Source organism: Ambystoma mexicanum, chromosome 9 (assembly GCF_040938575.1).
Source record: "Ambystoma mexicanum isolate Mex_15411 chromosome 9, UKY_AmexF1_1, whole genome shotgun sequence".
Taxonomy (NCBI): domain Eukaryota; kingdom Metazoa; phylum Chordata; class Amphibia; order Caudata; family Ambystomatidae; genus Ambystoma; species Ambystoma mexicanum.
Window position 1 is genome coordinate 1,514,287,801 of NC_090931.1, and position 22,711 is coordinate 1,514,310,511.

Below are 22,711 nucleotides of genomic sequence, written 5' to 3' on the forward strand. Positions count from 1 at the left end.
CGGAAACATCGAAGACTGGATGGACAATAACTGGATGTGCCTGAACGGAAACAAAACCGAATTAATGGTATTCGGTTCCACCCAGGCGCGTGCCAAATTTCCGCGGAATATCAGGTTTTCTAAATCAAAGAAACCCTTATTCCACTGACAGATAAGGTTAAAACATAAGGCATGACGCTGGAAGCATCCCTCAATTCTGATGCCCAGGCGACGTATGTTAGTAAAAATGGTAACTATTACATCCGGTTACTTAAAGCCATCAGACCACTATTGAGTGAGAAAAACTGCGCCACAATAGCAAGAGCGACCGTCATGTCACGTGTAGAGTATGGTCATGCACTCCTGGTAGGAGCTAGTAAACAAAACATTCAAAAATTCCAACTGGTCCAGAACAACGCGATCAGAATGGTCAAAAAGAAAGCAAGAAGTGAACATATAAGTGAAGCTAGACGAGACCTTCATTCGATGAGAATAGAGGAACGTATTCAATTCAAGTCTATGTGCCTTACTCACAAGTGCTTATATGGCAAGGCAGCAGCCTTCTTGAAGTCCAAACTTACGTTTTACCATCCACGTAGGGCATTAAGATCAGAAGCAAATGGACTCATAACACCCCTGAAATTCAAGAAAGAACTCGGCTTGGGCAGAGTTTTCCCTAACCGAGCAGCCTCCAACTGGAACAAATTGCCAAAGCACCTTAGATTGGAGTCCAATCTTTTGGTCTTTCGCAAAAAACTCAAAACAGAGTTTTTCAAGTAACCTCCCGTCTAGGCCACTCGGAATCAGTTATTTGGTATATATATATGCCTTCCGTCCCGTCGCCTCTTTCTGGCTCCTTCCTGAGCTATGTTTATGTCTAATTGTAAGCGCCCCGATGCCTGCGGGCAGTCGGCGCTATATAAACATAAAATAGTAATAATAATAATCCGTCCCTGACTTCAGGGAGCCTAGAAGGCTCCCACATGTGGGTTTACAAGAATTGTCAATCCATGTCAGTAGAGAACATAAAACGATCACAATTTAAAATGGTAACACCTTGGATTTCTACCCTGATTATCATCCCTCCAATCAAGCACCTTAAAAAGATCACACGTGGCAGGTTTACAGTTGGAAGTTATCATCAGTCCCTGGCATCAAAAGGATTTAATGATGAGCTCATTGTTGGGGAAGGAAATTGTGGGTTTAAAATTGCATTATTTTAATTGTTAAGTTGTACCATTTGTTCAGTTTCTGACCCAAATGAAAGTTATTAACCTGATGTTTTTTTTTTTATTCTATCATTTGTTTTTTTGCAGATTCAATTTTCATTGATAATGTTGGCAAGGAAGCCGAAACAAGGAACGTGGACCCGGAGTCCGGTGAGTTACCCATACTCCTGCATTATTTTAATGTTGGGCTTGGATAGAAACCACCTTTCTGGTTGTCGCATATGCTTGTGTGCTGACACAATGCTTGTCATTGTGAGATATTGTGTTGAGCAGTTTTGAAGTGCGGTTAGCTAGTGATTCCTTCTGTATATATTACAGATACACACAGGATGTAGTTGGTTAGTGGGTTGACAGTTTGTGCAGGCCATGGTCAGTTGGCGTTTTGGCATGTTATTACTTGTGGTCAGTTACTTGCTTGATACAGTGCTGGTCATATTTATCTAGTTAGTTGACTTGTCACTGCTTGAGTTTCGTTTGAGAGTTGACACTTTGCAGGTGCGTGTCACTGCACCTTAGTTGAAACATTGCAGGTTGTGCTTAGTTAGTTTATACATTTGTGATCCTATTTAGTGAATGAAATTTTCCATGATCATGGTCAGTTAGTGAGCTGACCGGTGACGCGGATTGCCTAAATAATTCCCAGATTCCGAAGGTTGCTTTAAGGGCTTTTATTTCTGAAATTGTCCAAATCACTGGTGTATCCGTGAACAAGGTGTGAGTGGGTACTCACATGGGCTTCCCTCTGTCAACCTCCACTAGGTTCCCACCACCCTAACCCAGGTGTTTCTAACCCCCAGATGTCCCAGCTAGTGATCTACTATCTAATACCAACTTCTGATGAGGGCATAAAGACAGCCGGCCTTAGCCAGCCTTATCCATCTGATTTCCTGCAGGGTTTCCTAAGGATGCCCTAGCCTAACACTCCCAGGGTTCCCAATATGACTTGATGATTTGTAAAGGTGCCCCTGTTAAGCCCTCTGGCACACTATCATGCACTTGCTCTGCCTGTCTGCTCTCCCTGATCGTACTACTCCCTCGGTTCTACTCTTTTTCTCTCTCCTCCCATCATGTCTCATTGCCCTCAATCGTCTTTGCGCTGTCTCTCTTTTCTGTCCTTCCTATGTTCCTGCACTCTCAACCATCTCCTCTCTTCTCTGTCTCCACTCTTCTCCCCCTCTCTATACTTCTCTGTACTCTCTCCTATCCCTCCAATCCCACACCCCACTTACACTCTTTCTCTCACTCAATCTCTCTCTATCCCCTCTCACATGACCCACCAACTCCTCTCTCATTGACTGCCCCCCCTTTCTCTCTTTCTCACTCGCTCTCTCTCTCTCTCTCCCAACAGCTAACCTCCAACAATCTCCAACACAGTCTCTGCAATGCGCTGCTCCACTGTCCTTATTCTGCCTGGTCTCTTAAACTTCACACCACCTGACCTCACTGGAACACTTGACATTTGGTTTGGCTTTTGCTGGGTTGTATACCCTTGACTTCCCTTTCCATTCCTTTCCTCCCCCTTCCATTGGCCATCTCGCTCATCTGATCCTTCAGGCCAATCTTCCCTACAGTCGCTAACATATGGTGAGTTATTGTTTGTTGTTATGAGAGGCCGTTTGACTTGTATAGTTCCTCAATTTCTTGCATAGCTGGTGTTTCTCCTCTGACGAAAGCAGTGCCTTTTGCCTGCCTACAAGCCGCTGCATGGCCTTCAGAGATGAGAATTCTGTCCCGAATGGGGATTAGTAGGCATTGGGTGATTGACAGTAGTATCACTCTCACCCAGCATAGCACATATAAGGGGGCAAGAACTGGGTCTCTCCTAACATCCTCACCCCACCTTTGGGACAGGACTGACTCTGGTGAAAACCCTGGTAGGCCTCATTCCTACAAGGGTCCCTGTTCCCCCTGATGGGGTCTTGACCCTGACCCTGTGTCACAGGTTTGTGAGCTAAATAGCCATGGTTACTGACAGAGTTGACATGTTGCAGGTTGTGGCTTTGAGTTGATGCATTGCTGGTCAAAGTTGTTTATTTAGTTCCCACCATGCTGATCGTGGTCACTTTGTTAATTGCCAATTTGCAGGTGAAGGTCAATGCCCCGAGGCCAGTAATTGAGTTAGCAAGTCACTGGCCATGGTGAATTTGCGATTTTACACATTGGAGGTTGTCCATGTTCCTGAGTTTTGGTTAGTTAATTAGTTGAGACTTTGCTAGTCCTAGTCGTTAGTTGTTAGGGTACCCAGGTTGTGGTCAGTTAACTGACCAGTTCTTGGTGATGGTTAGTAAGTTTACACATTCTGGCTGGTGGTTAGTGAGTCGACACATATCCGATCATGGTTAGTTGATGTTTTTCTGGTCATAGTTATTGAGTTTATATGGCGCAGAGCAAGGTCAGTGTTACTAAATTGATCATTTTTGGGTTCTGGATTTTGTTGCTTGTCATGGCCAATTAGTGAGATGACAGGTTATTGGTTGTGGTGAGTCAGTAAGTGCATTCATTGTTATTCTTGATCAGTTAGTGAGTTGGCATGTTGTGAGTAGTGGTAGCGTAGTAAGCTGATGCCTTGTGAGTCATTGTGAATACGTAAGTTGATGCGATGTTGGTCGTGATCAGTTTGTGGCCTCTTCTTTGCATGTTGGAGATGGTCCTAATGTTAAATTCCTTTGCTGCTTGGAGAAGTTACAGGCCTGCCTTTGTTCCAATGCTGCCCCTTGATTGGCCCACTCCCATATCATGCATAGTTCAGAGGCCTATAAACCGACAGCATTTCATTATCTGACCCTTTAGTAGGAATAGAAGCACATTTCCTTTTTGTCTGTTCCCCACAGAAAATGCTCTCATTTAAATGTGTGCCTTCGTTTGTTCATGTCAGATTTCTATTTTATGATCTGTTTAACAGGATATGGAATGATTTCATGTTGCTTTAAAGAGGATGAAGCATCATGTTGCAGTGATGATCTGGACAGTGAGAGTGAACGAAGCCCACGCATGCCTACAGGTGAGTAAATTAGCATAATAAAGTGGGAATCAGCTTTGTGTTTTGGACCAACAAAATGTGGCAAAAATGTGGACAAACTTCAACAACCAGTCGCCTGAGGAAGGCCCGTCCTACTTCTAAGGTTCCAGTGAAGTTGTCCACGAAATAGAAGGAAACTCTTTTAATATGACAACAGAATTTGATCATCATCATCATCATCATTATTATTACTATTACTAGGGCATTTACTGAGCACGGACCTCGCTTCGGGAAGCAGCAGAGCGCTTTACAATCATAAGGGGAATAACAAGGTTAGGGAGCAGAGAAACAAGGGAGTGGGGATCTAACAACAGGGGAGAGAAGGCAATTGTCAGTAACGGATCTACAAGTAACCAGGGGAAGAAACAGTGGGGATCCGATCTCCCATGTTTAGGTAGGGTGGGCAGTGGAGGGTGTGTGTACCTAGGTGTTAGGGAGGAGCCATTCCGTGAGGAGGAGGGTCTTGAGCTCCTTTCTGAACTGTAGAAGCGAGGGGGCGAGTTGGATGTTGATGGGAGGAGGTTCCAGAGTCTTGGGCATAGACAGAGAAGGCCTGTCTCTTGTTTTTTCTGCACATGTCCTTACTTCTGGTGGATCGTAGTTCATCAGATGCTGAGTTTCTCAATGAGGTAGTTTGGGGACTTCAGGGTGACAGCTCTGTAGATGATGCAGCAGGACTTGAAGGTGATACAGGCTTGCAGTGGGAGCCATTGCAGCAAAGAGGGTCTCAGTGATGTGGTTGAATTTGTGGAGTCCTTTGATTAGTCGTGCTGCAGCATGCAGGACACATCTCAGGGGAGCCGCGGTAGTCACAAGAAGACCTTCCAAAAGGGCATTGCCAACATCCAGGTAGGAGAGGACCAAGGCTTGGAATGTGGATCTGAAGTTGTTTTCTTGGATGAATGGCTTGATTTTGCGCAGGAGAGAAAGATATATATCTGTTAACCTATAACCTCACATGCTTGTACTGTAATACATTTTTTTACATGGAACCTTGGAATTGACCAGTGGTATCGCTGGCATATTACGGGATTGGATTTGCCAGTAATACCGTCAAAACCGAGGCGAAGATGCCTTCATTTCCTGGGATATCTATGAAAAATCTTTATGCCAGGCGGTCAAAGCAGTGATCTCTGGAATAAATATTCTTACCTAACCCAGGTAAATAACATGGATAAGGCTGGCCCCAGCCACAAGGCAAACTCCCCTGCACCCATGCTCTCCAAATGTTATCTGTTATGCCTTTCTCCTGTGGCGATGTTGAAATCCTCTCCTCGTAAATTTTGCATTTCTGCACTCTCACAGATGGCGTCAAGAACACACCAACTCTTGAAGATAGTGCAAGGGTGTTTATTTGACGTTCTGCAAAGGGGCTCTTAAAAAGTAACCATCTTGCTCTTGTTTAGGGCAGTCTATTTCCTTTCTAGTCCAGTCTTCCCTAAACCCCTTACTGATCTCTAGTGATCGGGAACCCTACTATATATAGAACGAGCTGACTAGTTGTGATGGGTTACAAGTCATTTGGTCGAAAATGAATGGTCGACAGGACAAATGGTCGACGCAATTTGGTCGAAAGACAAATGGTCGATTTATTTTTTTGTTTTAGTATTTTCACGGTTTTTTTTTGGGGGGGGGGGTCCCCCCTCCAACCCCCTTTTTTTCTAAAAAAAAACCCTTTTGTTCCTAAACGAAAACCTGAAAAATATATATATATAAATAAAAAAAAATTTGACCATTTGTCTTTCGACCAAATTGCGTCGACCATTTGTCTGTCGACCACAGCGTTGTGATGGCCTGAAGGCTAACACCATTTCTCAATATCTACCTCTGGGTCCAATCTAGTTGGTCCCTGACCCAAGTTCCCCAATGGAGTGTGATGTTTGGATGTGTGCCTTTCAGACACTCAGCCTCCAATTAGTCCTTCTCTTTGACACCCTAATTCTCCTTGCCTTGGTCTCTGATTCTGTCATTCCCTCTACTCTCCCTACCACCATCTCTTTCTCTATGCTGCTCCCTCTCTCGTCTGTCCCTCTGATGTTCCTCTCGCTCCCTCTGTCACACTCCAGCCCACTAACCTTGCACCCTAATGCTTTCTCTCCTTTCGACTACTACTCTCCTCACCAAAACACCTCTCCCTCTCTACTACTACTGTCCCCTTGCCACTACAGTAGTCTTCCACTTTCACCTTCTCTTTCACTCTCTACTATCTCTATTAGTCTCCCTTGCGGATCTTGCACGCACACTCAAACCCAAGTAGCACTTTCTCCCACCAAACAATACCTCACCTTGTACACTCCTTCCACAATTCTCCCCGCTCCTCTGCACCGTCCTTCCTGCGACTGAGCTCTCGGTCCTCCTTCTCCTCCTTTGACCTCACCTGAATAAACCACATCCTTGTGTTTCCCATGCCCCCTTGTATCCTCTCCCTTCCCTTTCATTTGACACACTCCCACAGCTTGTTCCCCAGGCAAACCATTGGGTGTCTTTTCCCCAGGGAAGGTGTTTCAGGCAAGTGGCAGTTTTGGGCAGTAGTTGCTCTCTGCATTCACAGTCCCTGTTCATGTGAGGGATTTCTAGCAGGATTGGGATGCCGGTTTGAGAAGGGGACGACTCCACAGCCCCCTTGCAGATGAGCACACTGTCTCTGTGGGTGAGAAAGTGGCAATGGTTTGAGTGCTCCGCGTGCTTACTGGCACTGGATTTGTGCTGGTGCAAGTTTTGCTTGGTTGTGTTGTTCAGAGGATTGCACTGTGTTCCTGGCTGCTTGCTGGCTGTTCCACTGTTTAGGATGCTGGTGCTTGAAGTCGTAACTGGCCAGGATTTGGGCAGTGCAGGCATGGCGTGATTGATAGTGGTGCCTATTTCAAAAGTGCAGGCACAGGAAGAAGGGGCATGGACTGGGACCCTCTGAACTCTTACACCCCGCCTCTGAAGCAGGTTTGGCTATGGCACAAACCTTGCTAGGCCTCCCACTCCAGGACGAGAGGGGACGACCCCATCCCCTCTTGGTAGTCCCTGACTCTGGAACATCATACGGATTACTTCCTGTTAAATGTTTATCTTTTTGTCATTACATGATATTTGTCTTCCATTTTTTTGACAGAATATGAAACTATTTCTTTCACCATAAAAGAGGATGAAGCAACCTATTGCAGTGGCAATCAGGACAGTGAGGGACAACAGAGCCTTCCTCTTTCCACAGGTGATACCTATTATGTAATTTCTGGGAATCTGGAGGGTGAGGGACAACAGAGCATTCCCCTTTCCACAGGTGAGACATATTGCTTAATTACTGGGAATCTGGAGAGTGAGGGGGTAATAGAGCCTTCCCCTTTCCACAGGTGAGACATATTGCTTAATTACTGGGAATCTGGAGAGTGAGGGACAACAGAGCCTTCCTCTTTCCACAGGTGAGACATATTGCTTAATTACTGGGAATCTGGAGAGTGAGGGACAACAGAGCATTCCCCTTTCCACAGGTGAGACATATTGCTTAATTACTGTGAATCTGGAAAGTGGGGGACAACAGAGCCTTCCCCTTTCCACAGGTGAGACATATTGCTTAATTACTGGCAATCAGGACAGTGAGGGACAACAGAGCCTTCCCCTTTCCACAGGTGAGACATATTGCTTAATTACTGTGAATCTGGAAAGTGGGGGACAACAGAGCCTTCCCCTTTCCACAGGTGAGACATATTGCTTAATTACTGGGAATCTGGAGAGTGAGGGGTAATAGAGCCTTCCCCATTCCACAGGTGAGACATATTGCTTAATTACTGGGAATCTGGAGAGTGAGGAACAACAGAGCCTTCCTCTTTCCACAGGTGAGACATATTGCTTAATTACTGGGAATCTGGAGAGTGAGGGACAACAGAGCATTCCCCTTTCCACAGGTGAGACATATTGCTTAATTACTGGCAATCAGGACAGTGAGGGACAACAGAGCCTTCCTCTTTCCACAGGTGAGACATATTGCTTAATTACTGGGAATCTGGAGAGTGTGGGACAACAGAGCCTTCCCCTTTCCACAGGTGAGACATATTGCTTAATTACTGTGAATCTGGAAAGTGGGGGACAACAGAGCCTTCCCCTTTCCACAGGTGAGACATATTGCTTACTTACTGGCAATCAGGACAGTGAGGGACAACAGAGCCTTCCTCCTTCCACAGGTGATACATATTATGTAATTTCTGGGAATCTGGAGAGTGAGGGACAACAGAGCCGGCCCCTTTCCACAGGTGAGACATATTGCTTAATTACTGGGAATCTGGAGAGTGAGGGACAACAGAGCCTTCCTCTTTCCTCAGGTGAGACATAGTGCTTAATCACTGGGAATCTGGAGAGTGAGGGACAACAGGGCCTTCCCCTTTCCACAGGTGAGACACGTTGCTTCATTACTGGGAATCCGGAGAGTGAGGGACAACAGAGCCTTCCCCTTTCCACAGGTGAGACGTATTGCTTAATTACTGGGAATCTGGAGAGTGAGGGACAACAGAGCCTTCCCCTTTCCACAGGTGAGACACGTTGCTTCTTTACTGGGAATCCGGAGAGTGAGGGACAACAGAGCCTTCCCCTTTCCACAGGTGAGACGTATTGCTTAATTACTGGGAATCTGGAGAGTGAGGGACAACAGAGCCTTCCCCTTTCCACAGGTGAGACACGTTGCTTCATTACTGGGAATCCGGAGAGTGAGGGACAACAGAGCCTTCCCCTTTCCACAGGTGAGACATATTGCTTAATTACTGGGAATCTGAAGAGTGACGTCTTTACAGTCCTGCACATCATGCGATCATGGAATGGTCACATGTATGCTTTATACATGGGTGGAACGTACACATATATAGATCCTCAAGCCGCCCTTCTCTGCTCTCAATGGGTACCAGACATTGCCTGAAAGTCCTTGCTGTGTATGTGCTATAGTATCATCATATCTTCTGTTTATTTACGTATATAACAGGATTCTGCATACAAGCGTGTGAAGCTACCTATTCCACTGATGCCCAGGACGCTCGGAGAAAACGTAGATCCAGCACACCCACAAGTGAGTAGATACTGCTTAGTCACTGGAAATCAGGAAAGTCTGAATGTTTACACACATTTCATGTTCTTATGGACCATTCAAAGGAGTGCTTTTTTAAAATCATATTTCACATTTCTGGAGCTTGTGGATCTGCTTAGAACACATGCTCTGCATAGTCCGACATCTAATGGAAGTCGCAGAGTATTACAAAATCCGTTTTTGAAACTCGAAAACGGAAGTCGACAGGCGTGTTTAGTAATACTATCCCTAGTGTGACATGTACTGTACCCATGTCCTTCACGCATCGAGGTCCCTACAATTGTTTTTTACCACCATCAAAATTGGTCGCAAATGCAGAGTTCTCTTCCAGGCAGATGCCTTTGATTAGCTAAAGTTCTACTCAAAGACTTTCTTTCCTTTGTTGTTTGCCTTGCCACACGACTGCTTGATTGCTCGACGGCTCCCGACGAACACCCTCATCGTCGACGACTGACTGATCAACGACCAGACACAGCTTTCAAGAGCTTCTTTGGGCTTCAGCGCATTACAGTAGGGAGAGAGGGGGGAGGTTCTTCATACTGACCTCTTTAGAGAATTCCATCATCCCCTTTATTCTTTTCCCGCAAATCTGCCCTTTTAAGATATAATGGACAAAACCCCATTTAAATTTTGCCCCTCCTGCCACTGAAAATTCCTGTGGAAGTACACGCACTGAGTGTGCAATCACTGTCTTCCGAGGGATCACTCCAAAAAGGATTGTAAATTCTGGAAACTCTTTCGGCCTAAGACCCAAAAGGATCGGAGGACAAAACGCTGAGATACTTCACTGTCCTCTGGGCTATCGCGCATGCTTTTGCCTCACGACAGCTCCCCGAAGGCCCTCCTTTCTTGTGTGCCGAAAAACAAGTGTCAAAAGGCATTTTGGCCTAGCCCAAGAAAACGCTGAAAATGCAGGAACTCATTAAGAAATATGTCAGTGCTTCTCTGCTCAAGGCGAGGTTGCTAAAAAAGTTTAAAAAATGTTGACGCCCTTGGCCCCTAAAGACACAAGGACAGGGTTTTCCTCCCCCTTAGATACTCTCTCAGGCGCTATGCGCCACAAAGATGTCCCTCAGCCCTCCGGGCTACCCCTGTCATGTCAGGCTTCCCGCCCTCATGCGAATATAAACCTGAACAATGCAATGAAATTTTAAGAAGGGTGTTTTGTTTTGTGGACTTCATGGACAGACCCTGGGGGCTTTAACATGGGCTATAACGACCCAGCAGACCAAACAGCCAGCACCATAGCTAGCAATCTTGCTGAACTAGGCTTTGCACAAAGAAGTATGGCACCCACTCACTCGAAAGGTAGAATACTTGACTGGGTGGCCGACCACAACTGCTTAGCAAAAATCACAAATACCACTCCACTAGTCTGGACCGATCACTACCTGGTATCGTTCCTGCTGTCCACGGACAGACTCCCACCTCCGCCTAACACCACGGCTCCTCCAACTCTCACCAGAAATAAAAAGAATATTACTCCAGAAAGACTCATCCCGAATCTACTCCCTACACTTTACACACTCCACGATAACCTGGATCCAGAGATCCTGGTTGAAGAATATAACAAGGTTATGGCTTCCTCGCTAGACCTCATTGCCCCACTCAAACTCAGACCCAGTAAATTGAAAACGCACCTCAACAAATGGTACACCCCTTTCCTCAAAAACCTAAGGCAGCAAAAGAGAAAATGCGAGGCCACCTGGAAAAAAAAACCTCGGCTACAAACAAACTCAAACTCTCCAAACTATCCACACTCTATAAAAAAGAAATGTACCTGGCCAAACGAACCTCCTTTGACTCTCGCATTTCCCAAGCTAAATCCAACATGAAAGAACTTTTCTCTATACTTAAAGAAGTAGAAACCCCCATGCTCCCCCCTGACACTTGCACCAAAGATAAAAACTGGTGCTCTGAAATTCAAAATTCCTTGGCAAATAAGATCGTGACCCTTCAAAGTAAAATATCTAGTAAAAAAGCTGCCCTAAAAGACACTCTCCCCTCCAAAAGTCAGGATAAGCATACGACCATAGATCCTATCCGTTTCAAGTTCTCCAAAGTCAATACTCTTGAAGTAGAAACAATTATGCTATCTTTGAAACCATCTAACTGCCAGGGAGATCTGTGCCCAGCACAGCTTATCAAAGATGCCGCCCGCGACCTCTCCCCCTTCATCAACAAACTGATCAACGCTTCCTTCAACACTGGTTCCATCCCTTCCAACCTAAAGCAATCATGGGTACTTCCATTATTAAAAAAACCTACTCTGGACCCAGCCATACCCACAAATTCCCGACCTATAACTAACGTTCCTTTCTTACTAAAAATCCTTGACAAGGTCGCCTATGTACAAATACAAAAGCACCTGGAGGAACACCACCTCTTAGGATCTAGACAATCAGGGTTCCGTCCTCAACACAGGACTGAAACTGCACTTATCGACCTAAAAGCTCATATTGATACTCTTAGGGACAAAGGGCAAGCCGCCCTGCTCCTCCTCCTCGTCTTATCTGCAGCTTTCGATTTGGTCGACCATCCTGTCCTATGCTCACACCTCCATACAGCAGCACACTTCTCTCCAGAGGCCATCAAATGGATCACCTCATTCCTCAACGGAAGACCTATGAGGCTCTTCTCCCCTACTGCTGCAGCAGACCCCATTCCTATCACTTGTGGTGCACCACAGGGTTCCTGCGTCCCCCCCACACTGTACAACATATTTACCAGGCCCCTTTTCGATGATTTGGATCATCTCGATATCACCTACACTAACTATGCAGATGATACCCAGATCCTCCTTCCGCTTTCTGGAGATTATGAAAAGGATTTGGCCTTGCTAAATAGGGTGTACATCATCATTCAGGCATGGATGGCCACTCACGGACTATGCCTGAATGATGAGAAAACGGAGCTTATCATCCTGGGTACTACGCCCAGTTTAAAGAAACTTAGCCCTGCCTACAACTACTTTATGATAGATGGGAATAAGATCAAAGTCGGTCAGGAGGTCAAAACACTCTACTTGGACTCCAACCTCTCCTTCAAAAGACAACTGAGCTCCCTGGCATCATCAACTGCATACACGTGCAAATAAATCCGCTCAGCCAAACCATTTCTGTCAGACACTAGCTGCCTTACACTCGCTAGAGCCCTTATACTTTCCCGCCTTGACTATTGCAACGCCCTGTACCTGGGAACCTCCAAGGCCACCACCAACAAGCTACATACCCTCCAGAATAATGCCCTGAGAGCAGCCCTAGGCATCCCTAGAAGAGAGCACATTTCAGGACTTAGCCAACAGAATAACTGGCTACCCACTAGAGACAAAATCCTCCTAAAAACGGCATCTCTAACTCATAAATCTCTCAACAATGCCGCACCGATCTATTTGATCAACAGGTTCCACAGACAAGTTTCCGCTAGACCCCTTAGAACTGCATACAAAAACTGCCTTGCTGTCCCAAACTTCAAACTTGCCACTATCGGAGGTAACAGTTTTCCGGTAAAAGCAGCCAAATTGTGGAACTCTTTGCCTCCCAACTTGAGAGCAGATATGCCCTACTTGAAATTCCGATCCATGGTAGTTTCATGGCTGAAAACGAGGAACCACCAAGACAGCTAGGTGCCAAGGCTATCAATTTCCTGCTACCCGCACACTGTGTAACCTCGTGCGCCCACCCGTACTAGCGCCTATACTGTTTATATTGCTTGTTCTCCTTACTATGCTCTGTATATACTTCCATTGCCTACATGTATATTCTATATTTGTAACTAAGCTTCGAATATTCTTGTAAATGCTGCGCCTTGATACCCCTGGGTACATCTGCGCATTATAAATAATAAAACAAACAAACAAACACCCTGACTAATTAGCAATTCCTAAAGATGCCTCACATCCAGGGGCATCAGCACAGCTGCCCCCTGCCAAGAAGTCTTGTCTTGAGCCACAGCCTAGCACCTCTGTTCTAGGCCTATGTAACTGTTCGAATATGCAGCCACTAAAATTAGACATCTGCCTCTCATCCCCAGATCACGTCTACAATGCAGACCAGTTTCTAGCACCTACGTAGCATAAGGTGTATTTTTCCAATGATGACTCGGGTTCAGACGAAATTGGGGATGGTCACTCTTGTCATGTACAGGACTATATAAATGCGCGTACTCGCCTTCTTCACCCTAAGTCTATAATCCCTGCAGAATGCAACAGGGAGGGTGATTGAAGGTACAAAAGAAGGGGTCACATTACCTCGATTTTACATACCAAGCATTGGTTCTCGGTCCACTTGCGTGTGAACTTTTAGATACTTTGCATAGCGCACCAAGCTGTCTGTCTTCATGGTCCAAAACTCATCTCTGATCAGCTCTATGCCTATTGCCAATTAAGATCCTGTAGATCTTCCATCTGAGAGATTTCTAGTTTCCCTTTGTTAAAAAAGAACTTAAAACCTAACTCTTTATGAAACTGTATGCTGAGACGCCCCATGCATATTTATCGCTCCACGCAAAGTATTCACACAACGTAGTTGTATTAACAACAGCGCAACGAGTCCAGCCATGGTGAATGCGTGCTCTTCATAAGACACTCGCTGACTCCTTCACTCACACGCGCACCCATATCGTTTATAAATCTGTTCATTCCTTGTTTTTGCCTGGAGAGATGCACAGTTCTGCCGTAGCGTGGGTCCTTACGCTGTCTTTGTGTCTCGTGTGTACCTTGTAAACTTCTTGTGTCAAATGAATGTATCATTAATGAGGGAAGAGCTTCAACTGATGAATTTCCAGCAGTGACGAGACCTCTCTCCTGCTCCGCGACACGTCTCCAAAGCATGTGCCTGCCTCTTTCATCAGGTTCTGTGTTTTGGTTTTCTTTTGGATGTGCCGTGCTGCAACTCTGCAATAAATGACCCATTCCTTTTTTCTTTTTCATCATCAAATAGTTTATTTGGGATTTACATGATCCATTAAACAACACATCCCATAAAATTATATAAGACAATCCTTAATGAATTCAGAAATTCTGGATGCATAATTTAACTCCCACAGAGTCAAGACAGAACTGTTAAAACATACTTATACACTGTGATACTGACGCGTGACCAACAAGCAATGTATACAAATGATAAAACAATAAGTAAAACGTTAAGGAATCAGTGGGCCTCATTACGAGTATTGAGGTAGCCATGCCCTTGATAAGGGCATGGCTGCCTCCATACCGGGTCCCAGTACCGGGTTCCTTCAGTGAGGAATAACCGGGTCATTCTAACTTTGGAGGACCCGGTAATTCCTCCTTGAAGGAATCCATCCCCATTCCAATTTGAGCCCCCATAGGGCTCAATGGGAATGGGGAGGGAGCTAATAACGGTGCCGTTAATAACGGCCCATTATTAGCTCCCTCTTCCCCTCGCGGGTCCCGCTAAGTATACCTGGTTTTACCAGGCGTCCTTCCCGGGTCCCGCAAGGGAACCTCGTAATTGCGCATCCCCTAATGAAGGGTGCCGGTCCCGTACCTGCACCCTTCATTACGGGAGCGCAAGCCTCGTAATGAGGCCCAATGTAAGGAGTAAAAGTCTGCATTTCCAGGTGAATTTCATGTAGCATGCAAGGACCCCCCTTGTTAATTTGCATATTTAAGTAACTTTGGGTCTCGCCCTACGTTACTAAGGGAATCCAGACGTGGACCCCTTGCTCACTATTCTTAGAGAGGCACAGCTACACCCTACTGATGAGGTCCAACCAGACAGAAACACGTGTCTGGGGTTTCTGTTGGTACTCTTGTTCAGAGGAGAATTGCCTAGCATTTCGGTGCTGGACTGCCTCAGGGCAGGACAAAGACTGATATGTTTGGGATATTTCTTCTCTGTGAAAGATAGTGATCTAAAGACTCTGGGTAAGTCTCTCGTAACCAGGACTAATGTCTGGCAGAGGGACTCCCAGGACCCCCCCTTGTTAATTTGCATGCCAGTTTAAAGGCAGACTTTGCATCGGAAAGAGACCAAAGCGATAAAAAAGCGTGTTCCCACAGTCTCATTTCGCCTTGCCTAAGAAAGTCAAGTAGAGACTGTTTCCTCAAGTCTGCATAGAGTGGGTAGAATAATATAAAGTGGGGTAAGAGCCACAGAAAGCGCTAACATCTTCTGCTTGACCTTAACTCGCCATTCATTAGTAATGGCCTTTATAGGGAGGACGTTTAGTCTAGCCTTGGTGAGTAAAATGCGATGTTGCAGATGTGTAACCACATTGAGATAGCAGACTGCGCCCGACACCGGAGGGAGAGGAAGATGGAGCCTCAGTGAGGGTTTAGACAGGTTCAAGTCTTCTCTTTGATTTTTCCACGGGTGACACACCTATGATATCCGGGTTTTCAAAGTAGTGGCCCAGAACCACACTTCTCAAAGAGGTTCTAACGAAGGCCAGTCAGCTAATTCGATCGCAGTTGCCTAAGGAAAGCAAATGTTTTATAAGTGTTTTAGTAAGATTCCAATCTTTCTTGTTTAGCGTCACTTGTCAGATCTCTCTAAATTCAGGTTCACCGAAATATCCCCTATTTATAGTGTCTTCTGCTTATATACCTAGGTTTGTGATTCTTCCTGTTTCCCACAGTAGTTTTATCCACAACTGGTTTCTCTGGGTATTATTAGTTTCTCTTATATTATTATTCTCTCGCTTCTTCCCATAGTTTAAAGTCATTTCCTCAAAGGGGATTTTTATGTTGTGGCTTCTACTCACACAAGTTATTTGCTTTACATACTGCTTGTTTCTTTGCAGCCCCTTATATTAGTTCCCCTGTTACCTTTTATTGTGCGGGGAAACACTTCGAGGAGCCTTGTTGCCTTCGGACCTAGTCACTGGCTGTCGGTCCCTGCAGTTGAGCGTCCTTCTCCTTGAGTTTTCTCTTCTCTTTGTGATATCCTTGTCTATTGACAAAGCATTGGACGCTCACACTCTCCCTCTCTCTCTTTCCCTCTCCCTCTCTGTCTTTCTTCTCTCTTGGTTTCTCGTGCTCGGCTGAGGCCCTGGGTCCAGCTTCTCTTTCTCCAATTCCACTCTCTGGGGTTTTTCTTCTCCTGCTTCAAGGGAGTTTCAAACTTACAGGCTTGTTGGCTTGTGCTGACTCTGCCTTTCTCGTTTCTGTACGTCAGGTGTCCATTATTCAACCCAATCGTCCCAGTGTATGGGACACTAGAATTTAAAGGGAAATGTTCCTTGACTGTAAGATTCTAGCATCTATTCTGAGTTTCTGCATCCCAGTTGCTAGGAATTCTTGTGGTTGTGAAATACATCATGTAAGCGATAATGTGACTATGGGCCCCATTACAAGTCTTCCGGTCTGGAAACACTGTGCCATGGCATGGTTTTTGGACCATCGCAGTACGAGATGCGATGCCAGTAATAACATTGCCGCTAACATTGGCCACTGTGCTCCTGTAGCTGACAGCACCATGAACGGTAACACCAGCAACCCCAAAGGGCATGTGGGAAACACTGGCGAGACGGTACCAAGGGAGAATTACGACTGCAGGCTTCACGGAAAACACCAGCAACAAAATGCCAGTGTCACTGTGAAAACCACACCGGACACACTGGCAGCACGTTAGGTAGGCTGAGGTGTGCAATAACAACCCACAGATGGCCCTAATCAGCCCAGCTGCAAACCTTGAGCACTGTGAATGTTGAAAAGGACCACACCCCACACACCTTCCAACACAACCATGTTGCCACTTGCAGCATCACCCATGGATCTGGGGGCTTTGCATGCAGATATGCACATATATGAGCAGGAGTTGCAAGAGGCAAAGAGGCAGACAGGCAGAGGAGGAGGAGGAGGAGGAGGAAGAGTAGGAGGAGGAGGAGGAGGAGGAGGAGAAGGAGGGGGAGTAGGATGATGATGAGGAGGAGGAGGAGGAGGAGGAGAAGAAGAAGGAGGACGACGAGGACGAGGAGGCATAGGCAGAGGAGAAGGAGCAGGAGGAGGAGGATGATGATGGCAATGCAGAGAAACAATGGGCAGCAGGTAACACCCCACAGGCAACCACCCATACCCTGCATAAAGGCCACACCCTGGTGCCTGACTAACAGACAGATACATACAATTCCAATTCCTCACTTCTACTGACCTCAGCTGATCTCACATGACCTATGTCACCCTCAACCTTGACTGCCCGCATTTGAACCTTGTATATTTGTAATTATCTGTGTCCTATGTATATTTGTAATTAGCTGTGTCCCATGACCCCACGTTTTTTCTACTGTACATTCTGCCAAGATGTAACCGGTAACTGGATTGACCTTCGCAAATTTGTATATTCTGTAATCACTGTATTTTACATTGTATGTTATGCTTTGATGTAACCTGCAAGCTTTTCATTTTCTTGCCATTGCGCCCTGCTACCCCTGGGTCTGGCGCACACAAAAAGTGAATAAACAAATAAACAAACAAACAAACAAATACACTGTATCGCCTGGACAGGGAGCCTATCTGCAGTATAGTCGAACTAATCCAGGACGACATCCGGAGCCTAATTGTCACCCGGACCGCTATGCCCCCCTTGCCGACGGTCATATCCGTGCTTCATTTTCTGGCCCCTGGCACATACCAGCACACTGTTGGGGGAGCTGCACAGGATTTGCCAGCCCGGTTTCTCTAAGGTGCTAGTGCAGGTCTTGGATGCCCTCCTGCATCATGCGTCTGAGTACATTACCCTCCCCACAACTCCAGCCCAGGTCAATGTCAGCAAAGTATGATTTCATGCTCTGGCAGCCATGCCCAATCTACTTGGTGCGCTCGACTCCACGCACATTGAGCTGGTGGCCTGACATGCCATTGAGGAGGTATACTAACCGGAAACTATACCACTCAATGAACATACAGTTTGTGTGTGATGCAGGCCTCATCATTACACACTGCTGTACACGTTTCCTTAGATCCACCCACGACTCCATGGTGCTGCGTAACAGCACGCTGCCAGGGTACATGGCACAACACAGCGGAGAACGAACTTGGCTGTTGGGTGAGTGAAAATACCTACACACACCACAGATAGCATGTGCACTGTAGAATGGAGAGGTGTATCCACTGTCACCAGTGAATGTGCATCATGCAATAGTATGTACACAGACTGCATGCATCAGCGGGAGGCCATGGTTGGCGTGTGGTACATGTGTAAATGGAAGGACAAACCATCCCAATATTGGCACAGATGGACAGGCACATGCCATGCACCACAGGTACCAGAATGCATTTTCCCATGTCACCTACTGCAGCATGTCCACACTGTCCACATCCCCCACCGCCTGTGTTACAACCATGTGAGACTAATCACAGCAAATTCCTGCCCCCCCCGCAATATAAATGCCTAAAAAACAATAGTGTAATTTGTGCCATTCGTTACGTCTTGCGTTAATCCCATGTGACACAGACCCACATCCACACATGGCTGCTTTGCCTCAATCACCCCAATGACTGTGCCCCCCTTGTGTCCCTCCCATGCAGGTGATTCTGGATACCCCTTGCTGCCATGGCTTATGATAACTGTCAGGCACTCACAGACCCAGCAGGAGAATGCATACAGCTGTGCGCACATCAGGACGAGGTGTACCATAGAGCAGACGTTCGGACTCCTGAAGGCAAAGTTCCGCTGCCTAAGTAGATCAGGGGGGCGCTGATGTACACTCCTGTGAAAGTGGGCAAGATCGTCCTGGCCTGTGCCATGTTACATTACATGCGCATCAGGCGTAACATTCCCCTGCCCCCAGACATGGACTGGCCTCCAGCAGAGGGGGAAGACGGCAGTTATACTGAAGGGGAGATACCATTGCCCCATCTCAGGGAGGACTGGGAGGGGGGCAATCCCGCTATGAGCTAATTAGGAATTACTTCTGGGCACAGAGCATGAGCACATGGCCTAGACCATACACCACATGTGAGACTGCACAGGGAATATAGCACACTACCATAAAAACAATGAATGTCCAGTCATGAATTGCAATGCAACACCCAGAGTATTTTCAAATGTATAAGTAAAAGTGTACTGGTGGACGAAAACCCCCTCCCCAACTATCCCTCACCACACACCCTCCCTAACTACCCCTCACCACACCCCCTCCCCAAATATCCCACACCACACACCCTCTCCAACTATCCCTCACCACACCCCCCCCAACTATCCCTCATCACAGCCCCCCCCCCCCCCCCCCTCAACTATCCCTCCCCAGATCCCCTCCCCAACTAGTGGAACAATGTCAATACCCCGGTGCACAATTGTCCCATGCCACACGTGAGACCTGTGTTTATTTACATGGCTTTTTGCCACATGGCCTGCCCTTCTGCTGCGTGGCTCACGGGTGTGGAGCTGTTCAAGGGCATGTGGGATGAGTCAGTGGCAAGCTGATCCAGGGCTTCCTGCAGGGACAGAGATAGGGACATGGCCGAAATGTCACTATTCCCCTCGCTGACCCTCCGACCAAGGAACACGATGGCTGCGGTAGCCCGTCCCAATGCACATGCAATGCGGCACCTGGTGGCCTGGACACTCTCCCTGATCAGCTGCGCCTCAGCATGCTGCAAAGCAGCCTCCTCCCTCATCATGTGGGACTCTTCCAGGTGCCTTCAATTGCTTCATGCCGTTCTTCCATGAGGCGCAGACGGCCGTCCATGTCTCTGACACTGGGTGGAAGGGCAGGCGTGGAGGGCTATGGATGTTGCTGGGGATGAAGCGTGGTCGCTCGCATGGGGTGTGGTCTGAGGTGCACTCTGTGGACTCCCCAGCATCTTGTGCAGCATCATCTTCGCTGGAGGCAGGCACATAAGGTGGAGGCTGGTGTGTGTGGGGGGATGGCTATCCTCCTGCTGGCACCCTTGTCGCAGATTGAACCATGTCACTGGCTGAATATGGAGCCTGGGTGGTGGTAGCTGCTGCAGTCACTGTGGCTGCAGATTGTGCATTGTGAGATGCTGCAGGGGTGGCCTCTTGGGCAGGCAGCCTTGTCTCTGGGCCTGTGGCCTGCGTAGTTGGTGCTGCCGTGTCCTGGGTGGCGGTGGTCAGTGGAGTTGCCCTCCTGCCACGTCTGGTGTCCCTTGAGGTGCTTGGTCCAGCACCATCACGTCAGATGATGTACCTGAGGGTGGAAGAAAGGCATGCCATTAGAGACCAGTGTGGCTTCCCATTACCTTGATACGTTTGGCCTGGTGTTTAGGGGTCATGCTGTGATACATGGCATGGTGCCCTCATGCATGTGTTACATGGAGTCAGCGGCAAGTGCTGTGGTGGGACTACTGACGTGGTGATGTAGCATTTGCTGGGGACGGTGCCATGCCGTTCTGGCCTATATGGGGGAACCGGGATGTGAAGGGGGCAGTGTCCAGTGGGGGAGACATAGGGGCAGATTCAGGTTATGCATGTGGGGTATGTGGTAGGTCTGGCAGGGATATGGAAGGTCCATGCCGTCACCATTGCATGGGAGGGTGGCCATGTGTGGGTGCTGGTGAGGGCTGGCATTGTTGTGGATGTTGTGGCACGGCATCCACACATGCTGTATGCGGTGCCAGGGAGCCTCGTGTCAGTGTCTGGGGACATGCAATTTCTCTTGTCAATATAGGGGGCCTGTGCAGTGTTCATCAGGGATTTCTGGCAGGGATCCATGTCAGGGTGCCTGGGTGAATGCCAGCAACAGTGCCCTGGGTGTGTTTTCAGGTGTGTGGGAGTGTGCCTACAGGGTGTGGGTGTGTCAGTCTGCAGGTGAGGTCTGACACAGTGAGGTGGCTTGTCCTGTGGGTGGAAATGGGTCTGGAATGGGAGATGGGGCTTGTGACTTGGTTGGGGCCGATGGGACATGGTTGGGAGGGGAGGGGGTGCTGATGAAGGATGTTATTTGGGGAATGGAGACTGTGGAATTACATATTCAGTGCTGTAGTGGTGTGGTGGAGATGGCAGGGTGGACAGGCCGGGAGGTTACTGTTGGGCTGACCGGACATTCGTGTTGGTCCATGTGTCCCAGCAAAGATGAGTGGTGGTGTTGTGGACTGGGTAGGTCTATAAGGCCACCTTTGGTGTGTGCATGGCAATGGGTGTCTGCTCTGTGCACATTGCTCCAGCCCATGGCACTCCGGGGAGTGGGGGGGTGGAGCGGGATATGTGTATGGGTTAGGTGTGTTGTTGTGGAATTACCATAGGATGCAGTGCAGGGCTGCTGCACCGTGTATGAGGGTGCTGGTGCCATCATAGCAGCGCACTTCCCGGCACACTCCCATTGTACGTTGCAGTGCCTGTTGCTCCCGGCTGCTCTGGTCTTCTGGGGGCAGCAGCACCTGCAGGCATGGTGTACACAGTTTCGCCACCACCGTTGCAGACAGTGGCAGTGATTCCGTGTACTCATGCCCATTGTTTCCTGGGTGTCTACACGGAAAGGTGGACTTGGGTTTTGTGGTGCCTGCGATCACGGCCCACAGGGGGCTGTTGCTGTCACAGTGGCAATGTGGTTGCAGGCAGTGGGAATGTGGTGCATGTTGGGTGGCCACACCCCAGTTGCAAGGGGGGGGGGGGTGGCTGCCTGGCAGTCAGATGTGTTTTACAGATTGGGGCTTTATGTACTCACTGCCCTCAACAGGTTTCCCGGCTCCGGCCTATGCAGCTCCTATGCCCTAAATCCCCTCCATGTGCAGCACGCTGTTGCACTTCTAATCCCAGGGCATGAGACGGATTGGTGAGGATGTTCCCCGACCTGTGACCAAACATGGCCTGTGGTGGGCAGACAGGAGGTTCCTCACCCTCAGATGGGGGTCGTCCCTCCGCTTGGGGCAGTTGCCGAATGTGTGTGGGGTGGTTCCAAAAGCTGAGACCTTTTGGCCATTTCCTCCCAGATGGTGTTCTTTCTTTGCTGGGTTGTGCAGCGTTGGTCAGAGGCAAAGATCTTCACAGCATGCCCAACAATGGTCTCAGTGAGCATGTTAAGCTCTGCCTCCGTAAAGCTCAGCTTGCGCTGGCGTCTCTCTGGTATCCTTGATGCCATTGCTGGTGGTGGACTTCAACAGTCAGGAGGTGGTGATGACTACTGGAACCTGCCGATTTTAAAGTGGATTGTGTTTTCAGAAATGACTGCTGGCGTGTTTCCTGTTCCGGCGAACACTTTATTTCCAGTCACAGTGTTTCCGGTGCCGCTGCGTCTGGAATGGACGTGGCCGACAAGCCATAATCTGCCGTTGGTTATGGTACTGTGGGGTGCTGGAAACGGTGCCACCATCACCACAAACAGAATTTTACCGGAATACTTGTAATGAGGCCCTATGTCTAGGAAGTTCCTCACGGGAACGGGAGTCATTGTTGCCATAGGGGGACGCTCTCCATGTGAGATCCCACTTGCATCTACCCCTAATGAGGCTATTGTGCAGCTTGCTCAACTCCCGAACCTCACAGGAAGGGGAGAAGG

At 47.8% G+C, this 22,711-nt stretch overlaps 1 protein-coding gene across 4 annotated transcripts in view; it reads left to right on the forward strand.

Annotated features, from left to right (window-relative positions):
* LOC138489384 (zinc finger protein 1 homolog) overlaps positions 1 to 22,711 on the forward strand; it is a 406,551-nt gene that overhangs the window by 332,389 nt on the left and 51,451 nt on the right. For all 4 annotated transcript variants that reach the window (XM_069617105.1, XM_069617104.1, XM_069617106.1 and 1 more), the window contains 4 exons: positions 1,296 to 1,358; positions 4,111 to 4,209; positions 7,331 to 7,429; positions 9,185 to 9,268. In XM_069617105.1, the coding sequence (XP_069473206.1) occupies positions 1,296 to 1,358; positions 4,111 to 4,209; positions 7,331 to 7,429; positions 9,185 to 9,268 (345 nt within the window). The remainder of the gene's footprint in view (positions 1 to 1,295; positions 1,359 to 4,110; positions 4,210 to 7,330; positions 7,430 to 9,184; positions 9,269 to 22,711) is intronic.